General features: G+C 37.6%; 1 protein-coding gene across 3 annotated transcripts; it reads left to right on the top strand.

The window, feature by feature from the left end:
• Positions 1-1,939: 1,939 nt before the first annotated feature.
• Positions 1,940-22,383, top strand: LOC111321715 (sodium/calcium exchanger 2). 3 transcript variants are annotated; one of them, XM_022924677.2, is made up of 20 exons: positions 1,942-2,105; positions 8,732-8,949; positions 9,220-9,785; positions 11,316-11,404; positions 12,043-12,078; positions 12,458-12,592; positions 13,350-13,477; positions 13,935-14,031; positions 14,149-14,266; positions 14,828-15,052; positions 15,562-15,724; positions 16,374-16,497; positions 16,634-16,775; positions 17,974-18,061; positions 19,230-19,320; positions 19,456-19,578; positions 19,766-19,841; positions 20,084-20,237; positions 20,775-20,950; positions 21,241-22,383. In XM_022924677.2, exons 3-20 carry the CDS (start codon positions 9,246-9,248, stop codon positions 21,370-21,372), a joined length of 2,637 nt encoding a protein of 878 aa, XP_022780412.2. In that variant the 5' UTR covers positions 1,942-2,105; positions 8,732-8,949; positions 9,220-9,245; the 3' UTR covers positions 21,373-22,383. The 3 variants fall into 3 exon arrangements, with proteins under 3 accessions (XP_022780410.2, XP_088613300.1, XP_022780412.2); XM_022924675.2 differs by having other exon boundaries at positions 1,940-2,105; positions 8,732-9,785; XM_088757174.1 differs by lacking the exons at positions 12,043-12,078; positions 12,458-12,592 and having other exon boundaries at positions 1,940-2,105; positions 8,732-9,785.
• The last annotated feature ends 801 nt before the right edge of the window (positions 22,384-23,184 follow it).

Genomic DNA, 23,184 nt, shown 5'->3' on the forward strand with positions numbered 1-23,184 from the left:
AATTCATTACGAAACATCCTGGAAAAATTTCTTGATCATACAATTAATGAATTTGGGATTAACTGTTCGGTTTCACTCGCCAGAAATTCTCGGAAATCAGTGCTCGTTGTGTCTTCGTAAGTCCAGAATCCTCGGTTCATTTTGATAAGGTTGCTTTAACCTCGAGAGAGCCTAGAACTACGGACTTCAACGAAAGATCTTTCTAAACGTTTTGCATGAAATAGAATTCAGGATTTTTTCCCTCTGAGTTACAATAATGACTTCATTTGATTTACATCGAAAAAAGTGACAGTATGATTAGGGAGCCAGCCACTGTAGACCACTTTCGCACATTTGATTCATGTCGTTTTGCGACGAATGGATTCACTTTAAGAAGAAAGAAACTTCACCAGAATTTTTATTTTGCTATGGAAGTAACCATAAACTTACGTGAACCGAGCTTGCAAAGGAGACAATTACCAGCGACTGCAAATGGAGAACTTGAATGATTTTTAGGCCTAATTGCTTAACTGTGACGTCTGTAGTTCTTTTAAATAGAGTAGAGGTGTAAATATTTATCTTTTATGAAGTCCCACTTGACAAAAAGCCGTGGACAGGAAAAAACTGCGACCTCCGTGATGAAGTCATTTGATAATGTCTGCGACGCAAAATGAACCAAACATTTCATTTTATCATACTGCAACAACTTGGACACAATCATTATGAGCACAATGCGTGCAAGACTTGACTCAAATGAATAGTTTGTATGTGCGATGCAATGAGGCCAGTAAGTTGAATAAAATCGTTGAAACACACTTACAGTTCCCTCTTCGAGATGCCGTGAACTTGGAGAAAAGTGAATTTTATCCATGTTGCTACACAACTAACCATTAAATACATTGATTTGGGAACACGTTTCTGGGCGGCGTAGCTAACGTTATTTTGTTTAATTGGTGTTACAATGTTTGCTGTTTCAGCTTTCTGGTATTCTCTTGGCTGTAGAACCACTGATCAATAAGTAATTTAACATCTTCAACATTGTTGCTTTTACACTCATCACAACAATATAATAAATAATAGATATTACAATCATCATCGTTATCATGATTATCGTAATCATGATTTTACTCTTTTTCAGCGTTCGTATAGCTTGAAATAGGTGAAATCTAGGTAAATCTCGGTTGACTTCAAAATACGTGAAAAGAAGAATACAAAAACTGTCCCACAGCTTATAAAAAGTCGGAAATGTTTCTCAACTTCTTTCCCGGGAATTATCATGATGGTTTTGTAGTTGTTCAGAAGCTTTATCACGTTACATTACAATGATAGTTACTGTTTCAGGCGAAGAAGCCTTAGCGCTGTAGCTTTTCTTGTTTGTTTAGTTCTGTCGAGAGCTCTTCAGTGCAGAGAGGTTTATTTTCATTTTTTGACTCAAGAATTAATTCCCATCCACTGCAAATTGTCAAATTTATTTCCGTTGGGTTGGATTGGTACCTTGATCACAATCTTTCTCAAATCTTGTTACCAAGGAAACTATTGAATTTTGACTACTTCACAAATATAGTTGGAGTTCTTGGTTTTTTTCTTGCTAACTGAACAAAAGGAAACTAAATAAGGATCCTATTCAAGTTAATTTCTTTTTGTTTTTAGATCTCAAAATCAGATAATTAACAGCATGATCCAGCTGCTTTGGATGAAAATAATAAACAAAACGAAACTGACAAAGGCAAAATATCACATTTTAAACCACTTGTGTATTTTTGATTTGTAAGTTCAGGATTTTTGGTTTTTGAGAAAGAAAGTCCTAGAATTCACTGATGACGAAAGGACCGATAGTGGGGGGGGGGGGGGGGGGAGGGGGGGGAGGAGGGATATACAAGAGCCCTCTTCGCCCTTGACAAAAACAAAATTGACAAGACACCTGCAACGGTCGTCGGAATAATTAAAACCATCTCATTACGCATACAGTTCCTTCGCTCAAACGAGACAAGGTTGTGCGAAGTACGTCGTGCGCTTATTAACAAGCTTCAGTGAACAACACTGCCAACAGTAAAAGCGGCAGATATTGAAGGCGGAATCAAAGAGAAAAACCCTGAAAATTTTCCACTTTCGTTTTCGCCCGTCTGGTAAGTATATTCACATAACTGTTTAATACGGCTCTGTGCTGTCGTTTGTTGTACAAATCTTAAAATTAGTGCAAATTTGCTCCGCCGTCGCAACCTCTCGAAGTGGATTTCCCACAGAGGTAAATCTTGGAATTCAACTTTGAGTCGCGTTGATTTATTATATCTTCTGATCACTGAAAAATATCAACAAAATATCACCTATCATTTTCTTTTGCTTGTTGTTTAGTAAATCATTTCTGCAAATAAGTTTCTGAAATTTGCAACAACGAAAATAATCAAAATTTTACACGACAAGACTAGTAGAAATGCTTGTTTCCTGATTCGAGTCGCGCATATTTCTCTCCAGTTCCTCAATGCCTTAAGCTTCCGATTTTCAATGTTTTACCGCAATTAACTTAGCAGAATTCTTGGGTATAAAGTGTTTGTAGCCATGGGAACAGTGTGGAAAATATTTCCCGGCGCTTGTGTAACCACGTTTGTTTTCCAATTTAAACTTTGCGATTAATACCCCGTTAGGATGGGCCTAAATTGCTTGTTCCAAAACGAAATGAATGTAGACTAGCACTGTTCAAAAGATAGCCGGGTCAGAAACAATACGTTTTCGCCATACTGCTGGCTTTAGAGCCATAATGCTGACAGTTGTTTCCAGCTGCTATTTTTGGTACTCTAGGCCGGGAACTCTAAATTTCTATCATCGATTGACTAATGCTTAGTTTCGTTATTGCGTGATAGTTTTGATCAAAATCTAGTATCTTTTGTCACAGATATAAAACGATTGATCAATATCTGTAATTTTTTGGGGAGGAAAGGTTGAGGTCACCATTTTTAGTCGATAAGTTTCAAACCGTTTTTTCAGACACCGCCGGGGTACGTATAGCCAGAATGCGCATTAGTAACAAACTTCCGAGATCATGACTTAATAAGATCTAGAGTAGAAAAGAAGCTTCAAAAAACAGGAAATTTAAACTGGAATTGAGTAACTAGCAATCGAAAAAAGGGCACATGCAAATTTTTTCACGAACGCCCAAAAGCGATATTGAATGCGATTCAAATTCAAATGTAGATAAAGAAATCATAAATTGTTAAAAACGTAAAAAAAGACAGATAAAGAGGAAAAAGAAGGAAAGCTACATTTGCTGGTTCTCGCTGCGTATTGTCTTGAGAACAAGCATGGAAATCCGTTTAAGATCAATGACGCATTGAAGTCAAATTCTTGTCTTATTAACATCATATTTTTCAAGGCATCCCACTCGAATTTCTTGTGTTCAAAATTTTGATGGTTGTCCCATTTCATTCAATGGTGCGTGAAAACAAAGGAGATACACCTTATATTACGATTTAAAACTCTCGTTAAATGAAAGTAAGGAGATTTCCATTGAAACTCTCTCTCTGCGAAAATTAATGAGCAAGATCTGGCGACCAGAGACTTCCGGAGAAATGGTTATGAAAACATTTTCCTAATTACCAAAGCTCAGCACATTAACTCGCTTTAAAGAACACCAGTAATTTTATACAATAAAGTCGAAGGATTTTCATATTTCCCAATAAAAAGCCAAAATTTAGCTTATTCTTTGTGTGTGACAGAAAACCTCAACTTTTCGAGTATCAATGAATCGAGATATGAACGTCTAAATCTGCTGCAATTGTAAGAAAAAAACTACCAAACGGAGGGCTTTTTTTTTTTTTTAAGTACTTGAAGGCACCCTGTAAAGAAAGACTCACGACGCAGTCATTACAACTGATCGGTATGTTGCTCAAAGAGTTAATAAAGGCGAGGAATTGCCATATTCAACGAAAAAAAAAAAACATTTATTGCTCGATAGAAGTGAACTGACAGTCGTTCAAGAGGACTAGAGGAAGTCTGCATACAATCCGGCACCGCTTGATTAAGGCTCACACATACAGCTTTTACTTTAGAACAGCAAGCTAGCCTATTAACGGAAGGTACAACAGTGTTTTTTACTAAGCTGCTTTTGATAATTTCGAAGAAGGACCTAAAAATTATTCTATCACTTGCATTTTTTAACTTTAGCACCGACTCATTACAGTAAGTCGGTCGAGAGCTTCGTTTTAGCTGAAAAATGACGGAATTTATGTATTACTAATGAGTTTATAAGATGTGTAATGAGCTGAAAGAAGAAATTTGTAAGAGCATTACATCGATTTTACTTTAAGATGTGATAAAAAGGTGTTTTATCTCTTCAATCGGCTTTCTGTGACCAAATGGAGATATAGCGCTCGTAATAAGAGGACATCAACATTATGTAACAGTTCAGATTACGTCCCGTATCATCGCCACGAACAAGACAGGCGAGAAACACAAATGTATGCTCTCACATAAAATTTTCAATTCTTAACAGAACTGAATATTGCACTAGAGCTTCTTACTCCGGTGTGCTATTTTAGCACTAAATTCGCCTGTTTGAAGATTTTCCGTTCAGTTTTACGTTCTGCTACGTTCAATTCTTAACAGAACTGAATATTGCACCAGAGCTTCTTACTTCGGTGTGCTATTTTAGCACTAAATTTGCCTGTTTGACGATTTTCCATTCAGTTTTACGTTCTGCTAGTCAAGTGGTAATTAAAGGTATTTATACTGGAGAACACGTTACCGCTATAAAAGCGTTAGAGTAAAATTTCTTTCTTTCCACGAATACACCGGTGATCTGAAGGAGAGTTTTTTTTCTTTTTAAAGCTGTTATCAATTAAAAATTTTCTTTGCTCATATTCAGTTCATTTTGCGCTCAAACGTTTCTACGTTGTTAGAAGGGAAGCTATCGTTTTCGCAAATCACATACGGGGCCAGACCAGCACAACTTCTCAGTCAACCCGTTTTCAAGTGGGGAATATACCATTAATTTGCAAGCATCGCTGTCGCAAGGATAACACGAAAATGCTTTTAATTACTAACTGTCACAGATCGATACATTCTTACAGCCAATCATTTGCGAACTCTACACAAAATGAACTTTAATTCGTTTTCAGACAACGCTTGTCAAGCAAACTAATTGTGAAACCGTTAATTTTAACCATCAACCACTGAGTCAGTCATTTACTGATATTATTCACTGGTAACTAAGGCGGAGGACGCTCGAAAACCCCTCGCAGAGGAGGAACGTTCGGAGCTCAAATAATGATTTAAGTATTTCCCAGAGATTCTAATCGCTAATAACCAGCCTTGCCTTCTGTTTCACATGGCAATATGTAATCCGCCAAAAGCGTGTAATAACAGAACTTCCTTTTCGTCTTCCGTGACTTAGGGAAGATATTAAAACAATATACAGTGACTCACTTCCAAGGAAGTGCGAACCACCTAAGATTCTTTATCGCAGCTGTTAACTGCTTATAAAGTAAAGGAAATAAAAACTGTATGTACGCTTTTTTTTTATGCTGGAACAAATGAAGAAAAATTACAGAACAAAACAAAGCAATGATAAAATTTAATAGTTTCTTCCTGTTATGATAAAAGTCGACCAAACAGAAATAGGTCTTTCTAACTACCAACCAGTGAACTCGGACGGTAAAATTTCGTGATGAGAAAATTTCCTGAGCTATTCATTTAATTCCCGTCAAAATTATTAAAGATTTGTATTTCAAAGAAAGAAAACCATACAAACGGAGACAATAATAATAATAATAATAACGAATTTTTATACAGGATTGAAAACCCATCAGTGTGTAACACTGTTGTCCTTGGGGTCCTGTCAAAATAATAAATAAATAAATAAAATAAAACTTAACAAGATATAATCATTGATCTTAAGGTCTAGAAAAGCAAACAATAAAATAAAATGCTCTGAAAAAGGATACCTATAACCACGTTTAGATCGAATTTTTAACTAAAATAATCTCGCAATTTGTTCTTAAATTTCAGTCTCGAATCTAACGACCTTAGTTCAGCAGGCAGGTTGTTGAAAGTCTTTGCTCCTTGGTAATAGAAGCTCTTTTTACCAAATTCTAAACGTACTTTGGGTAATTTCACTGATATACCGTTATTCCTAGTGGCCTTAGAATGAACCAGTCTTTCGAAGTAGTTCTTAAAGGGTGTGCAAACATTATTCAGGAGACAGTCCAAAACAAACAAACAGCTTTTACGCTTAATCAAATTGTTCACGGATGGGGGATTAAAAGAACTATTGCCAATAACTTTAAAGCCTCGTCGTTCGATGTTCTTTATCATTTCCTTTCGGTAATCCGGAAAGCTAAGACCAAGTGTTCCGCAATAGGTAAAAATAGGTGCGATCATAGTGTTATAGATCGATTCTGCACACTTTTGGTCGATCAAAGGACGAATTGATCGCAAGAGATTAATTCTGGTTGCAGCTTTTTTATAGATTCGGTCAAAATGTGATGCAAGGTTTAGTGATGAGTCAAGGTGAACACCTAAGTACTTACAGGTAGAGGTGTTATTGATGAGTGTCCCATTAACAGAAAGTTTAAGTTCCTTGTCTTGAAGGTTGATTCTTTTAGCTGTTCCAAATAACATAGACTCCGTCTTGTCCTTTTTTAGGTTAATGATCAGTTCGTTGTCTTTAAACCACTCGCACAGGTTATTCATATCCTCGCTAAGGCCTCTCTGTATAGTATCAATATCTTTAGAAGAGGTATAGATGACTGAATCGTCGGCATAAGTGATAATCTTCGAGTGTTGAAGCGGTTTATGTACATCGTTGAAAAAGATAATAAATAAGATAGGACCCAGGATACTTCCCTGAGGAACACCTGTGAGACTGGGTTGAGGTTCTGATAGCACGCCTTTATATTGGACAACTTGTGATCTGCAGAAAAGGTAATCAGTGAACCATGCGAGTTCTGTTCCACGAACTCCGTAAGTTGAAAGCTTGCTCAGGAGGCCAGAGTGACTGATGGTGTCAAACGCCTTTGATAGATCGATGAAAACACAGCCTGTCAGGTTACCATTCTCACCTTCTCTTCTGATAACATCGGTTAGATGAGTAACGGCCAGTTCAGTAGAGCGCATGCGACGGAAGCCGTACTGAAAATGAGAAAGTAGACCATTCTGTTCAAAATGAGCCATCAGCTGCTTAAATACCACTTTCTCCAGGATCTTTGACATTGAAGGAAGTATTGAAATAGGCCTATAATTGTCGATTTCGGCCATTGAACCAGATTTAAAAAGTGGTACAATTTTAGCCGCTTTCCAGTCAGTAGGTATAGACCCTGTTGCGAGAGACAGGTTAATTATATGCGTGAGAGGCTTGGCTATTATATCAGCAGAGTCCTTTAACATTCCAGAAGGAAAGTTGTCAAGGCCAGAGGACTTATTTCTCTTAAGGCTCTTAAATGCATTAAAGACAACCTTATCCGAGACTGATCTAAACTCAAAGTTCTCTAGCGGCTGCTGAGTGTCTATTGTAAGGGGCCTTTTCCAGACAAAATTACAAAGAGGGAATATCTTTCTTTTTAGAGATCCCGCAACATCAGTGAAGAATTTGCAGAACGAATTTGCGATAACCTCTTTGTCGGTTTCTACTGCTCCATTAACGAGAAAAGCTGCTCCTGGTTCCTTTGTAGACTTTGTAAGGTATAGTTTTTTAATAGCTGACCAAAATTTGTTAGGTGAACCCACAGTCTCCTCTAAGAGTTCACGGTGATACCTGCTTTTGCAATTTTTTACCATACCGTTAACTTTGTTTCGTTGGCGTTTGTACGAAGACCAGTCAATTTCACGATTTGTCTTTCTCGCTTTTCTCAAAAGCTGATCTTTGGTATTCATTTCTTGCTTTACCTTCTGTGTAAGCCATGGGCAGAGTTTCCCTTTGATCCTCTTCTTTATAGCTGGCGCATGCTTATCAATACATTTTTCCAGAATGGCTTTCAAAAAAGACCATGCTTCATTAACACAGGAGGATTGAAAGACAGGTGTGAGACTATTGGACCGTAAATCATTGCAAAAGGATATAGGATCATAATTAGCATAGTTTCGACAGGTGATGGTTCTTGGCTGGAATTTATGGTTATGCAGCTTCCGGACACAGCCAATCATATCATGGTCACTCAAGCCGGCGGGAATGGTTTTAACACTATAAACATTCTGAGGGCGATTTGTGTAAATCACATCTAGCAGTGTTTTTGAATCTTGCGTTACCCTCGTGGGATCCTTGATTAGCTGTTTAAGGCCAAAAGACAATAGCATTGCCTTCAGTTCTTTGTTGACTATTGTGCACTCAAATCTCCTAAATTAACACAGCGCGGAGGGTATATTCGCTTTGGCTTCCACATGTTAGTCGCTATCGAGGAAATGATTATGGCACAAAGTTAATACAAATTAGTACGTTTTGAGGAGAACATGTCTGGCGAAGCCGGTTTCAATCAAAAAGTGGTTAACAATATACGTTAACGAAAGTCAATAACTACGACTAAGGATATTCATTTGCATCTCAAACAGCTGTCATCGTTAACTTAGTGAACTGACAAGCGAGTAAACAAATCTTTTCTGCAAATAAGCACCTGAGCCTTTGTTTGCTGTTGTCAAGGTGACGGGTTCTTTAGTGAGAGCCAGGTGGTGACGTCGTTCATAATCCATGGCGCAGACAGTGTTTGATGGAAAAAGCAAATGCTATTGCCGTGACAATTCGTTCTCTATGTTGTATTATTTGTTATAGGAGTTGTAGAAAGTTTGGGGGACCCAATCCATGGCGGCGAAGGGAGAGATCAGACACGGCGTGGAATGAAAAGATTGACCAGATAGATGTCTGGCTGCATATTTATTCATTATCACAACAAGACGACCTGAAATCAGAGAGAAACCATCATGTTGGTTTATCATTACAACTTTTTTGACCGCATGACGAAGAAAACGTGCGTACGATCGCTTGGAAGGGTACGATTCTTGCTACATTTTCTTGGCTCTTTTACGATCGCTGACCAAGTCCTTTCATGAGCGTTAAGTGAATTTGTTTTGGATCAAGTAATAAGTTAGCGACCTTGTCAAGTGCAATTATGGTCTATTTCACGAATTACTCGAAAGGATACGTCGTGGAGTTTGAAACTCCGTGTTTTAAAAGCTGGCTTCTACTACCAGCGGAAAACTTGTGGAGTGATAGAGTGCGAGGGTTTCTTTACACAGTTGCCATGTTTTATCTATTTCTAGGTATCGCTATAATCGCCGATATTTTCATGAGCTCTATTGAGGTAATAACAAGTAAAAAACGCAAAGTTACGCGATACGATTCGGAGAAACAAGAACGCGTAGAGATCGAAGTGTTTGTATGGAATGAAACTGTTGCTAATCTGACTCTAATGGCGCTCGGATCTTCAGCGCCGGAGATACTCCTCGCGGTGGTTGAAACCATTCAAAATCTGGGAAACATTCCGGATGCATCACAGGAAGACAAAGACGGTCTTGGTACTTTCACTATAATCGGATCAGCTTCGTTTAATCTGCTGCTTATCACTGCACTTTGTGTGGTAAGCGTTCCCAGCGGAACTGTTAAAAAGATTCGTGAATTTGGAGTCTTTATTGTCACTTCTGTGTGGTCGCTGTTCGCGTATGTCTGGCTGTTAGTGGTGTTGAAATGGTCCTCGCCAGACGAGATCGAGTTATGGGAAGCGTTCGTGACGCTGAGTTTTTTCCCTCTGCTCGTGATTACATCGTGGTGTCAGGATAACGGCTGGTGGTGCAAGCGGGGAAGAATTCTAAGCGTTGAGAGTCCTGAGGTGAGTGGTTTGAAATAATTTTAATTTAAGCACATTGTCCAGTTCAATTACTTGATACTGTTCAATTCAATTACAGCGGCAACCGGTTTCCGTGAGAATTCGCAGTACTTCAAGTCTGTTTGCTTTTCTGCTTATTTGTTTTCTAAAACTCTCTACAAAAATTTCTGCTGGCAACCGACATCACCTAGCGGAATTCGTATTCTAGCGTTTACTTACAAGCTTATAATGATTGACAATTTTTATAAAAGTATTCACGTTGTCTCTTTCCAAACAAACACACTTCCATTCCGTAAACAACGTTAATCCGATACGGTCACTGCAACGGTTTTGTTTTAAGGAAAAATAATATGCTACACTGCTTACTCATTCACTGAGTCAATCAAGACAGTGTGAGATAAGTAACTTGCCAAATAAAGACGCACGTTTTCAGGGTTTCTTTTAGCTCTGCAGATCGAGGTTAAAAATCGCTCCTTTCAAGATTGACATACATTTTTCAAATCTCTTTTTGACTGGTTCAAACGGTTCGCTCGACCATTTCGGGTTTTAATCATTCTGAACATCACTTCTGCAGCTTTCCGCAGGTGTTAGGGCTGAAATATTCCTTCTCAGACGTTTACGTCTAAAATTAGGTACACTGATGAATCACTGAACTACGCGAACAGTATGCAGCATTCAGGGCAACGACCGCAACAGTTCGCTCCTTTCAATTTTTAGTTAATGTAGTTAATCCGTGAGAAAACCAAGCGTAAACCTTATTTATTTTCTGACCACATTCCAGCTAATCAGTTCTTTCCTTGATGAGATTCCAATCAAGTAGAATGTTATGTAATTAACGATTTTGGATAAGCTTAGTTTGTAGCGTTTTTGACCTTACAGTATCAAATGCGCGTGCGATGCTTATAGGTACAATGAAATATAACCATCCCATCGTTCAGTTTTTTTATCTGATGATGACGCCATCTTTTTTCCACAGGGAGTAAAGAAAACTTTTGGGTGAAGAAGACCTCATAAGAATAAAAATCATAGACTCGATTTTTCAGCGATATTAACAAATTAGAGTACTTACTTACTGCCGCTCGAGTCTGGAGTTTGAAACAGTACCTGTTTCGATTCTACCGAAGTAGAAGTGTTTGTAAAAGGCTTTTCTTGCAAACAAAGATGTTTACGTCGGCTAGTATGCCCCCATGTTATCAGCTGGGAAACTTTTTACCGCCAAAACTTCGTGGGAAGAGTTGATGCGTATATGGAACTCCCGAAAAAATCCACGCTTTGCGCAAGTTCCACATAAGGCCGCTGATCACTTTTTGCATGGCTCAGTCACATCGCTGACTTTTGAATTTTACTACCACATTGAATAGAGTTTTTGCCGAACGTTCTATCGATTGCTTTTTTAAAGCATTTGGCTCGCCCAACTACAGGACAGTTCCGTTAGGGAGTAACAGATTTCAGCTTGTCAGTTTCTTAGAGAAGAATGCAGGGATTATATATTCAGACGGTATATATTTGTTTGTTTGTCTGTTTGTTGTGTAGGTTCGCGTGATCGGGCTCACAGAACCTGGTAGTCCGATGATGACTCATCGGTCGATGGAACTTAGGGCTTTAGAGCAGCAAAGATTTAGGTAAGCATGAATGAAATTACCGATAGTCTCAGTTCCAACCAGACACTTCTATCATCGGTAAATCCTCTTCAACTATTACATTTCTCTATGCTATCTTTCATCAAGTTTTTTCTTTTTGTGTGTTGAGATAGAAAACACACTTTTCAAGGAATAAGATCGAAATTAGTTCCTAGGATTGCTTTTTTTTCTACAAGAATCATCTCTATCGAATAAAAATCGTGTATTGCATAAAGTTTTTCCTAGAACGGTACGCTGTAACCAGCGGTCCTATCGGGCCAGTAAAAGTTTTGAAAACTTAAATAGCCTCTGGTTCTACATACTACCCTAGCCGCCACCTCTTAGCATGAGCTATCAATTCACAGTGGACTGAGAGGCCGACCATTTAACTTTTGAGGGGAGAGGGGTGGGTGATTTTGAAAAAAAAATTTCCTGCAAGCGCTTGTTGGAGGAAAAAAAATTGCATGCAGCCCAAATGTAACAGAAAAAATGTATCAAAAAATCAAAAAAAAAAAAATATCCTGCACAGCAGATTGCTAGAAAAAAAAATCTTGATGACCAGAAATCACCCAATTCCCCCCCCCCCTCAAAAGTTAAATGGTCGGCCCCTAATATCATTTACTTCAACTTATGTTTCAAAGTGAAAATGACTTGAATGGAAGCAAGGATAGAATTAGGTCAGTGTAATATTTATTTATTGTTATTATTGATTTATGATTATCATTGTTTACATTTTATTTCACCTGTCAAGCAAATCATATTTTTTTTCACATAATTTATCTGAAGTTAATGGGCTTGTTATATGAGGGGGGGGTGGTTGAAGATTTTTTTTTTTGGAGGACCACATGGCATTTTAGGGAGAAAGTTTCATTAGGGATAAGTTGTGGCCAACAGAGTATAAAGAGGGGGGTGGGACCATAGAAAATTGACTGTCCATGACAAGGGATCACAGGAATATCACTGGCCAGTGTGGATCAGGAAAATTTTGTAGTAACATGTCCTAAAATTCCCCCTCCCCTCCTTCTTTTACTAATTAAACTTCTTCATTGTTTCTAGGGGTGTTGTGAATTTGTGGAAAGAATCAAATCCTGATCATAATGACAATAAAACAGTCGCTGATGTTGCCTTAGCCCTAAAGCAGTTTAAACAGTTGACACAGCAATCACAAAACAGTGCTTCGTCTAGAGCACGGTATGTGTTTTACTGTGCTGTAACTGTTTGTTTGATCATTGACGTTGTAGTAGTTTCATGTACTTATGTGTTGTTTTTCATTCTATTGAATTTTCTTTGGGGAGAGGTGATGACCTTCTCTTTAAAATGTTGGATTTCTTATTGAGAGGGTCTGGTGCAGGTTCAGAGTTGTCATTTAGGGTAAGCTACTGGTGAAGTTTGCCAGATGAGAAAGCAGCAATTGCTGGCTGGATTTTTGGTTGGTAATGGCTTGGTAAAGCACAATTACAGGCACTTTTGAGGTTACCCTGTGACAATCATTCACTTTGAGCTGCCTCACTTGAAATTTTATCCAGGAGCCTTATTTCATCACTGCAGGCTATGGTTGGTGGTTGCACTTTGGTTGGTGGGTGGTAAACCCAAAACTTATTGATTATCTCTCCAATCAGATGTATCGATAATGATGTGCCCTCAGTAGAAAAACAATGAAGCAGGTTACTTCCCAGTCTGTTGTCAGCCCATGACAGGACGGAAAATGTGTGCACTGTAAGTACCTCCCGTTGTCCCATACAAAGACTTAGAAAACTTTTCTAAGGCTTTGCATGGGACAACGGGAGGTACTTCGAGTGCACACATTTTCCGTCCAGTCATGAAACTGGCCATAGACTAGCATCCTTTCACGGGAGAGTAGCAATATACCTGTTAGGTCCAATGGCACAGCTGTGGGGGAAAGGAGTAGCTAAAACCTTGCCCTCTTACTTATTTGATTAATTTACAGCTTTCGACATGTTGCATTGCGCAGCATTACAAGACAGAAACCTGGTATCAAAGAACCTGCTAAGGACCAGGAAGAACAATTAAATATGCTGTCAAAATCTCTTTATGGATCTATAGTTTTTGGCGGAGGTAACTTATGCATATCCCATCCCCTGCTCTTAAAAAAGTGCCTCATTTACTGTTAACAATTTAAAGAGAAATATGTATTGATTTCAAGGTAGGCTCTGGTAGATCTTATTTTGTAGTCAATTTTATGATCATTTAAGAAATCATTGATATGTAACCAGAACTAAGCTTGTGGGAGTTGTGTGCTCTTACCATTTTACAAGAGGAAATCTAGCCTTGGTACACAGTCAAGCAGAATTATAAGAGGGCCAATCCAAGATTATTAACTAAATATTGAATTTCATGTGACAGTTTTTCTTACGAATTAACTGCATTTTGCCTTTTATGCATCACAGGATGTAACTATTATCAAGACATTTATCTTGTCACACAACCAAATTATATAAACCATGAGAAATTCTGGTTTAATAGATAGCATTCCGTTCTTTTAGTAGATGTTAATTCAAATTTTTTTCAATAGATGAAAAAGCCTTCAGCTTTAGTGCAGCATCGTATTCAGTTTTAAAAAGTGCAAAGAAACTATCAATAGAAGTGCAACTCAATCAAAGGATAATAAGGTTTGTGCAAATATAACCAAGTCAGTGAGAATAAGAGTATCAGCTCTGCTGATGTTGATTTTCCAAGTTGACTTTTAATTCCCAAATTTATAACTTACAATGTTTTCCTTTCAACAGATCGCCTTGCATTCCATGTAAAAATTTTCAATTAGCAGCCCCTTATGATCCATCAACACCCATTCTTAATGGCAAGTCGGAACAGCTTACAATTCCAATCATCAAAGCTGATTTTCCGGTTTGTTTCAGTTTTTTAAATTTTAATTATCTATAGTACCACTGAAGTTTGTCGTAACTTTGCAAACTATGTACTTTTTTTTACCTTCTCCTTAAAAATCCTCTATCATTTGTTGATTTAATAATCGAATGAAATACTTTTGCCATCAGATCTTTGTTACTGCATGAGGTTTTTTTTCAAATAATGAAGATTGCTTCATGCACTTGTGTGTATTCGGCAAGATACAAAGGTTGGAGGGCATGAAAGATGGTTTAGAGTTGCTTGATCATGATTTATCAGCAAGATCAAGTGTAGTTTCTTGACTAATTAGCTTGACTGTACAGTGAAATTGAATTAAATTACACAAATTTTCCAGCCATTTTATGAACTAGGGTACTTGTAGTTGTCAGTTTAAAAACTTGAAATGTTGTGACATTTTAACTTAATGTTGATTTTAGTCATCTTTTTGCATGTATAGCAGATGGTGTAAACTGTGCATGAAACTTGTAAAACATGTTTCTTTTCCTTTAAATCTTCATCTAGTACTTGTAAGATATTTTAACATTGCCCAGTTTTTGATAGGGAAGTAATGGTGTTCCTTTGTCAACTCCAAAAATAAATGGAGATATACTAGCAAGGGAAAGGGTATATAACATACAAGATGCAGTGTCTACCAAGAACAACAGTGAATTTCAACTTGTGGAAGATCCTGCCCAGTCAAAAGCTAGATCATTTTATGTGGATTACGAGACTCGAGATGGAAGTGCTAAACATGGAAAGGACTACCATAGTTTAAAAGGCACATTGGTGAGTGAAATAATGTTGTTACAAATCCTTCATTTTTAACTGCATGAGATCCAGGCCATCCTTAGAGGCACTACTGACCAACATTTCTCAAGTTTTGACTTTGCCTACATGTTATAATAATTATAGTCATGTAAAAGCCTGAAGTAAGAATGAACATGAAAGAAAACCAATTTGAATGTGTAATCCTTTCTTGGTTTTTATCTGAGGATGGGGCAGATCGATGTTTGCAAGGAATTCTGAAGACAGAGGCAGCTAATGCCAAAGTTTTGCTCTTTAGATTTTAACCCAGCTTGGTTTTTTTTTCACAATTCTTATCATTAGTGTTCACATTATCATAATTATTTTTATAATAATGTTATTTAACATGACATTTTCCTAGCTCTTAGCCTTGATGTGTTTAAGGTTGATGTTGTGCATAGTTTTGTTTTGACATATCACCATCGTTATCAATTGTTTTTCATTCTCCTTTGTTTTGGTTTGTTTCATGTTGTTCCTAATGTGATTTTCAGACATTTCATCCAGGAGAAACCAAGAAAATATTGACAGTTACAATAGTTCATCATGATGGATATGCACTGGAAAAAGACTTCTACGTGCTGTTAAAAAATCCCGTGGGAACTGTTGAACTGGGAGAACCAAACTTGGCTAGGATCACAATAATAGATGATGATGGTAATGTGAATTAAGTGCAGTGTGAAAGTTACTTGAATCTGTATTTGAAAAAACTCCAAGAATTGAATAATTTATGTGTATATATACAGGTTACTGACCAACTGTGAGGTCAAGACAGCTGGATATTAGCTGAGTTGTTTTTTTTTTTTGGTTTTTACTGATGGATCAGACAAAGTGGATGTCCTTAAAAATGCTAAAAAAGAATGAGGCTATTATCCAGCCATCTTGACTGCACAAGCTTGGTCAAGAAAGGATTCTAAAGCAAATAAAACAATTTTAATTAACATGAATCATGAATGACTTGTTTTGAGAGCTGGGAAAGAAAGCCAACTGTGTTTGTAGCAAAATAAACCTACAAGGGTCATCTAATAGTATGTTTTCTTTGTTTTGACTGTCTTGACTACCGCTTTTTTGCAATTTCATTGCTGACATTGTACAAAAGTTACAAACTTTGTATGTCCACTCAAAGCCCTTTCTCTCTTGTGTGGGATCATAGCGGGTATCCCAAGTAGTCAGGTTGAGCCCATCTTGTCCACTTGGGTAACCAATCTGAACACAGGATTCACTTCAAATTGCCTATGGGCACTGGCAGCTATATAATAATAACACTTTGTCTGCAACTTGAATGCAGTCCTGTGTTGTCTTTCAGAGCCTGGTGAATTCTCCTTTGAAGATGCAAGTTATCACGCCAATGTAGTAACCAGTGATGTCACTTGCACTATAATTAGAAGGAAGGGGTGTGATGGCATGGTCACTCTGACTTACAATACCATGTAAGTGGTAAAAAAAAAGCAAAATTTAATTAGAATCTCAAACATCCTCATGCAATTCAGAAGGAGTCTGAAACAGTCAATGTAACTAAAATCCAGCACAGCATACATTCATCTGATCTGATGTTATGTTGTTTAGGAATGGCACAGGCTGCGGTGGGACGGAAGAGGAACTTCAACAGAAGAAGTGTGATTATGAAGAGGCAGTCGGTGGAAAGTTGTATTTTCAACATGGTGAAACATCCAAACAACTAATAATAAGAGTGAATCCTGACTGCAAGGTAATGGATGATGGGAGAAAGGTGGTAACTGTTGATAGAACAATATTCAATAGAGTGCGGCAAGTAATTCAGGATTGTAGTGGTTTTGCTTTGTTCTCTCTGTGATTGGTCCAAAAAACTTGTGCCACTCTCTCAACTAATCAGATTCAAAGCAGAACCCGTCATCAAAAATGAAGACCGGGGGTCTTCGTTTTCGTACTATGAAAACGAAGACCGGGTCTTAGGTCTTTAGGTCTTCGTTTTCGAGGGTCTTCGTTTTCATAACACCCACCCAATGACAAGTTGGTGATTTGTGTTTTCCTGCACTTTGGATAGTTGGCTTGTTTTTACTCTGAGTTCTCATCAGAGTTCTCTGAGTTCCTGGCTGGGGCTTAACGTTGAGTCCTTAAGCAAGACACTTCACTCACATTGTTTCGTCTTCTCGGATAGGACGTAAAGCCAGAGGTCCCGTCTGTTAAAGGGTAAGGGGTAAGAGACGTTAATTTCCCACACACGAGATTACTGTGTGCTGGATGTCCTCCCCTGGGGTGGGTTGGGAGAGAAAACAGCAGGTCCACATCAGCTTATACAGTTGCCAATAAATTCAACCTGCTTGAACAAATAAACATGATGATGATGATGATGATGTGCAATTTCATATTTGATTGCCAGCCAGGCTGTCATGATATTTTTTATTTTGGTGTTATGACACTCAATTGAATTGCACTCTATAATCATTATGTTCATTTGGTTAATTAAATTGATTCAACAAGTGATACTTTATGAAGGTGAGGGAGGAGGAATGTTTATGGCAAGGAATACAGTTCTGTGCTGTCTTGCACATTGTAAATACAGCTGACAATTAAGTTGCTTGGATGTATTTCACTCTAAACCCATTGCAGAATTGCCCCAATTTATGTACATTGAGTGATAGCATAAACTTTTACCCATACATCAGATTGTGCCAAGTGATTTTCTCTTATCAAGGCAGGATGAATCTCTAAATTAGCATGATTCATGTGATTGTACACAGTTTTATCAAACCAGCAGTAGAATGTAATAGAACATAAAAGTTGAAGTGAAAAATTTTTAGACTGACCACTAGTAATTTAAGATGGCAGGTACTGCCCTGAGGTATAAACACTCTAAGCTGAGGGGTACTGGAAAAAAATTGAAGGCCAATTTTAATGCTTTTTATGTTGTTTAATTTCCTCTATAGAATAAAAACTTTATAGTGTTATTGAGTGATAAAAGTCCAGGAGCTAAAATTGGACAGAAAAGGGCAGCAGTTATAAACATTACAAATGGTAAGCTTTTTCAATCTTTAACTTCCAGAAGTGATTAACATGTAACTTCTCCCTATAATATCCATACATGATCCAGCAGACAGGTAATGTCAGAATACTCAAACTTATCAGGTAGAAGTTGTTACCTTGATTGAACACCAAATTCTTGTCACCAATTTACAAGGAAATGTGTAGCAGCTAGAGGGGAAAATTTATAATTAGATCTTGGGAGTTAGAGGGTTAAAAAAAATGTGTTACCTAAGCTGCTTAGTCGTGAAACTCAAGAAAAGTGTAATTGGGCTAGTTAGGTAGCCACTGGCTCCATAGAAATGCTCTAGATGATAGGGGGAAATAGATGTAGCCATTAGCTGACATCCATGAATTTTTTTCAACTGGTTTAATTTAATTGGAACATTTGAAGGTGTAGTCTGATTGTCCAGGTGAGTGTAGTCCTGAGAAGGACTGTTGTCGGTGGTAGTGACTGACGTTTCGACAACCTGTGCAGAAGTTATCATCAGAGTCAAGTGAATGATTGTTGTCAGTAGATTGTCTACTGTCAACTGACAACTGACAACAATCATTCACTTGACTCTGATGATGACTTCCACACAGGTTGTCGAAACATCAGTCACTACCACCGACAACAGTCCTTCTCAGGACTACACTCACTCGGACGATCAGACTACACCTTCACATGTTACCCCCGGGTTCAAGCCATTTAGTGGATTAATTTGTAACATTATTGATTTCATTCCATTGCTAGAGCAGATGACTTTGTGGAAATGCCATGTGAACCCCTAACAGTCACAGCTTATCCCTTTAACTCCCATGATTTGTTTTTTAATTCTCCCCTCTGGCTCGTACACATTTTTTTGGAGAATTTGGTGTTAAATTAAATTAACAACTTCTATTTGATAGGTCTGAGTATTCTCATTACCTCTTAGGTGGATAATGTATGCTAGCTTATTGTAAGAGGAAGTTACATGACTGTTAATCGCTTCTGGAAGCTAAAGGGTAAATTCTTATCACGACAATGATTATTATCATCAACGCTGCTATCATAAAAAGAAAAGACACCACCGAGACATAGTTGAGTCCAGCGGCATTAAGGGTGCATGTCTTGATAATCAAACCTAAGCCCATTTCATTTCAGATTTGAATTCACTTTAAATTTCAATTTGCATCCTAGATGTTGATAACATTGTTGAGCGAGTTGCTAACATTATGACAGCAGAGGATGAGCAAAGTCTGACTAAAAGTTGGAGAACACAGTTTGAAGAGTAAGTGCTGAATATTTCACCATCAAAATTTCTCTCTGTCCACTTACATTTTTTAAATTTATTTCTGTGTGATGAAATGTTCCGAAGTTGTCTTATCTTTAGTTAATAATTGCATTTTTCTTCATGTCACATCAGGGCAATGGTTATTCAAGGGGAGGAGGATGACGAAGGAAACACAGAACCACTCAGCATAATCGACTTTATCCTCCATTTTCTCACTTTTTTCTGGAAAGTGCTATTTGCGTTAATTCCTCCAAGGTGACTCCTTAATGTTTTCAATAATAAGTTGCCTTTGCAGACATTTAGTATACTGGTAATTGCACTCTTTTGTGTTTTGGAGAGAACAGAATTATGACAGACACACAAGACATTAACTTCACCATTGTACCTTGGAAAAGTTCAGTGATTGATGTACATAACTGTTTGCTGTGTTTTTTCTGTTCAGGAACTGTTGCGGTGGATGGCCTGCATTTTTCATGTCTCTGTTAGTCATAGCAGGACTAACTGCATTGGTAGAGCAGGTGTGTGGTATGCTCAATTCATGAATTCTTAATAGTTATTGAATACATAAATGAAGAAATATATATCAGTAAGTGATACTAATTAACTGATTTCTACTAATGACAGTAACCCTTACTTACGTCTGATGAAGGAAAGCTATCTCTTCAAAGACCTTTTAAAATTAAAAATTTATGAAATACATGTTGGTGTATTTCTAATCAGCCTATCAAGTTGGCTAAGAGTTTATCGTCATCTTTTACAGCTTGGCAAACTCCTGGGTTGTGCTGTAGGGCTTAAGAACAGTGTTACAGGAATCACGATCATAGCAATTGGTACTAGCTTACCTGACACCTTTGCCAGTCGTAGTGCTGCATTGCAAGATATTGGAGCAGATGCATCAATTGGGAATATCACAGGTTTGTGCAACTGCAGCAGTCACCATCTAATTATGCATTTGTGACATTAAAAAATTACTTCTCCACAGATACTCACACAATACATTCATTATGCGTATGATGCACGATCCTCGCAGTAGAGAGCACTATTTATGCAATAGCGAAAAGCAGACCTGAAAAAAATCAGGCCTGTACGGGATTCGAACTACTGACCTCTGCGATACTAGTGCAGCGCTCTACCAATTGAGCTAACAAGCCAACTGGGAGCAGGCCGTTAAGTTGATTCGTAATAAACCTGTGATGATAAATCAGATACAATGAATATATGAAGTTCATATATTTTGAACTGCGGTTGTAGATATGTATGATGCACGATCCTCGCAGTGGAGGCCTGATTTTTTTCAGGTCTGATTTTCGCTATTGCATAAAATAGCACTCTCTACTGCAAGGATCGTGCATCATACATATCTACAACCGCAGTTCAAAATATATGAACTTCATATATTCATTGTATCACATTCATTATGTTTTGTAATAAGATACCTTTGTTGTTTCCAGGGAGTAACAGTGTGAATGTGTTTCTTGGTCTTGGGTTGCCATGGGTGATATCAACTTGTTATCATGCAGTGAAGAAGACAAAGTACATTGTGTACAGTGGTAATCTAACTTTCTCAGTGCTGGTCTTTACAACTTTTGGGCTTATTTGTCTTACAACCCTTGTCATTAGAAGAGTGGTAAGTTGATGCTTATGCATAATTTCATTACAGTAAGAAATAGACTTCCTTGTGGAAACTAAACAATATGATTTTTTTTCCATATTCCCAAATTCAAATCGTGAAATAATGAATTTTGACTGATAAGGTACATTGGCAAGTTTCTGGGTCAGTACATTTAACTGTATACATGTTATCTGGAAAAAAGTGTTTGGAAATCTTTTCATAGAAACATTTATTCTTAGAATTGTATGTTAGTTTGTTGCTTTCAATGATAAGTTATTGATGTATGTATTTGCTCTAATTTTCAGATTTTCAAAGGAGAGCTTGGTGGTCCTGCAACATCAAAACACATGACTGGGTTATTCTTGGTTTTCCTGTGGTGTTGTTATGTTGTGGTATCAGCATTAGTGGCATATGATGTAATTCTTGTTGGTCTTTGACACAAAAACTTATTTATAGAGTTACTTTACCATATTTCATGGATCTGGCATGTGGAAATTCAAAATGAAATTAAACTCTTGCCAAGTACACTCAAGAAGAATTGTGACATGACTAAAGAGGTTAACATTAACCCTTAGAGGAAAAACAATTTTAGCAACTGTATTGAACCCATCTCACTCTGATTCACATAGGAGAAATAATTGTCCAACTGTGCTTGGTAGAGTACAAATAACACATGAGACGAGTACAAATATCTTGTAATATTTGTGCTGTGGAAATATCTGCAAAATTTGCCCACACTGAAATAACAATCTGACATGTTGGATAATAAATCTCCTATAAGATAATTTGTTGTGTGGTATTGCTGGGTATTTTTACTCATTGTTTGCATTTGACTCACCCTACAGGCTTGCCAAAATACAGCAGAACATGTAAAAATACTCAGTGATGCTTCCCAACAAAACATCTAATAAGATATATATATAACTAACAAGTTAAAAGGCCTCAAGCCAACAGTGGCGCCGCGCCAGAAGGATCAAAAAGGATTCACAGTCCAAACCTCGATAAATAATAGGAAAAATATTGTAGTACATGAGGATGGACAACTTCGAGCTAAGAAAGACACATACTCAAATAAAAAGTCTAAGAAAGTTTAATAAAAATGTTTCTGTCGGAGACCTTCATCAGTTGTCCGTCCTTGTGGACTACAATATTTTTCCTATATATTTAACAATTATTCCACGAGCGCGCGTTGGATATGAGATGATAGATAGCCAACGAGGCGCGTAGCGCTGAGTTGGCTATAATCATCTCAAATCCAACAAGCGCGAGTGGAATAATTGTTTTATTAAAAACGCCCTCAAGAAATTATTATTTTGTAAGAAGAAACTGGATTTTTTAGCTCCCTTTTGATTTTAAGCTGACGCGTACGCTTACCATATTTGTAGATTATGGTATATTGGCTGATATACCATAATGGCTAAGCCAATAAAAAGTCTTGAATTGCATTATCCAATGATCCAGTTTTTAATAAATATATATATATATATATATATGTATATATATATAATATATATATATTTTTTTATATAACTAACTGCAGACAGTACTGTTTCGGCCTTCTGGGCCTCATCAGTGCAGTGCTAATGCTAGGATGGGGGAGAACCGAGACGGTCACCCCAAACGACCCAACCTTTGTGGTATCGTCTAAGCCATGCCAGAGTGCTCAAACTAGAGTAAACCAGCGAGCATGCGCACTATATAGTATGCACACTATATAGTAGTGTGGCACATGAGGACGGACAACTTCGAGTGAAGGAAGACATATACTCAATAAAAAGTCTAAAAAGTGTAATAAAAAACGTTTCGGTCTGAGACCTTCATCAGACAAGTGATGAAGGTCTCGGACCGAAATGTTTTTTATTACACTTTTTAGACTTTTTATTGAGTATATGTCTTCCTTCGCTCGAAGTTGTCCGTCCTCGTGTGCCACACTACTTCTCCTACCATTTAACGAGGTTTGGACTGTGAATCCTTTTGGATCCTTCTGGCACGGCGTCACTGTTGGCTCGAGGCCTCTTAACGTATATTGATATATAGACATCGGTGGACAGTGACTTTGGAGGATGGTGTTTTGAGTTGAAGAGTTGTGTGTGAGGTGATCAAATACAATTGTGTGCATCTCAGTGAAAATGCATGTTTTGCTGGGAATATGATGATGGAAAGATTTGGGCTTTGAAAATGACTGAAAATGACAGAAATAATTAAATTGAATTTCCCATGTGTTCCAGGGCAGTGTGATAGAAATGAGT

This window comes from Stylophora pistillata, chromosome 4 (genome assembly GCF_964205215.1).
Source record: "Stylophora pistillata chromosome 4, jaStyPist1.2, whole genome shotgun sequence".
Classification (NCBI taxonomy): Eukaryota; Metazoa; Cnidaria; class Anthozoa; order Scleractinia; family Pocilloporidae; genus Stylophora; species Stylophora pistillata.

Excerpts from the sequence above, each read along its gene's own strand:
- LOC111321715 (XM_022924675.2), top strand. The coding sequence starts at position 9,069 with ATGGTCTATTTCACGAATTACTCGAAAGGATACGTCGTGGAGTTTGAA. Across the intron at positions 12,593-13,349 it reads AGTGCTTCGTCTAGAGCACG|CTTTCGACATGTTGCATTGC; the intron begins GTATGTGTTTTA and ends ATTAATTTACAG. Across the intron at positions 14,267-14,827 it reads TCATCAAAGCTGATTTTCCG|GGAAGTAATGGTGTTCCTTT; the intron begins GTTTGTTTCAGT and ends AGTTTTTGATAG.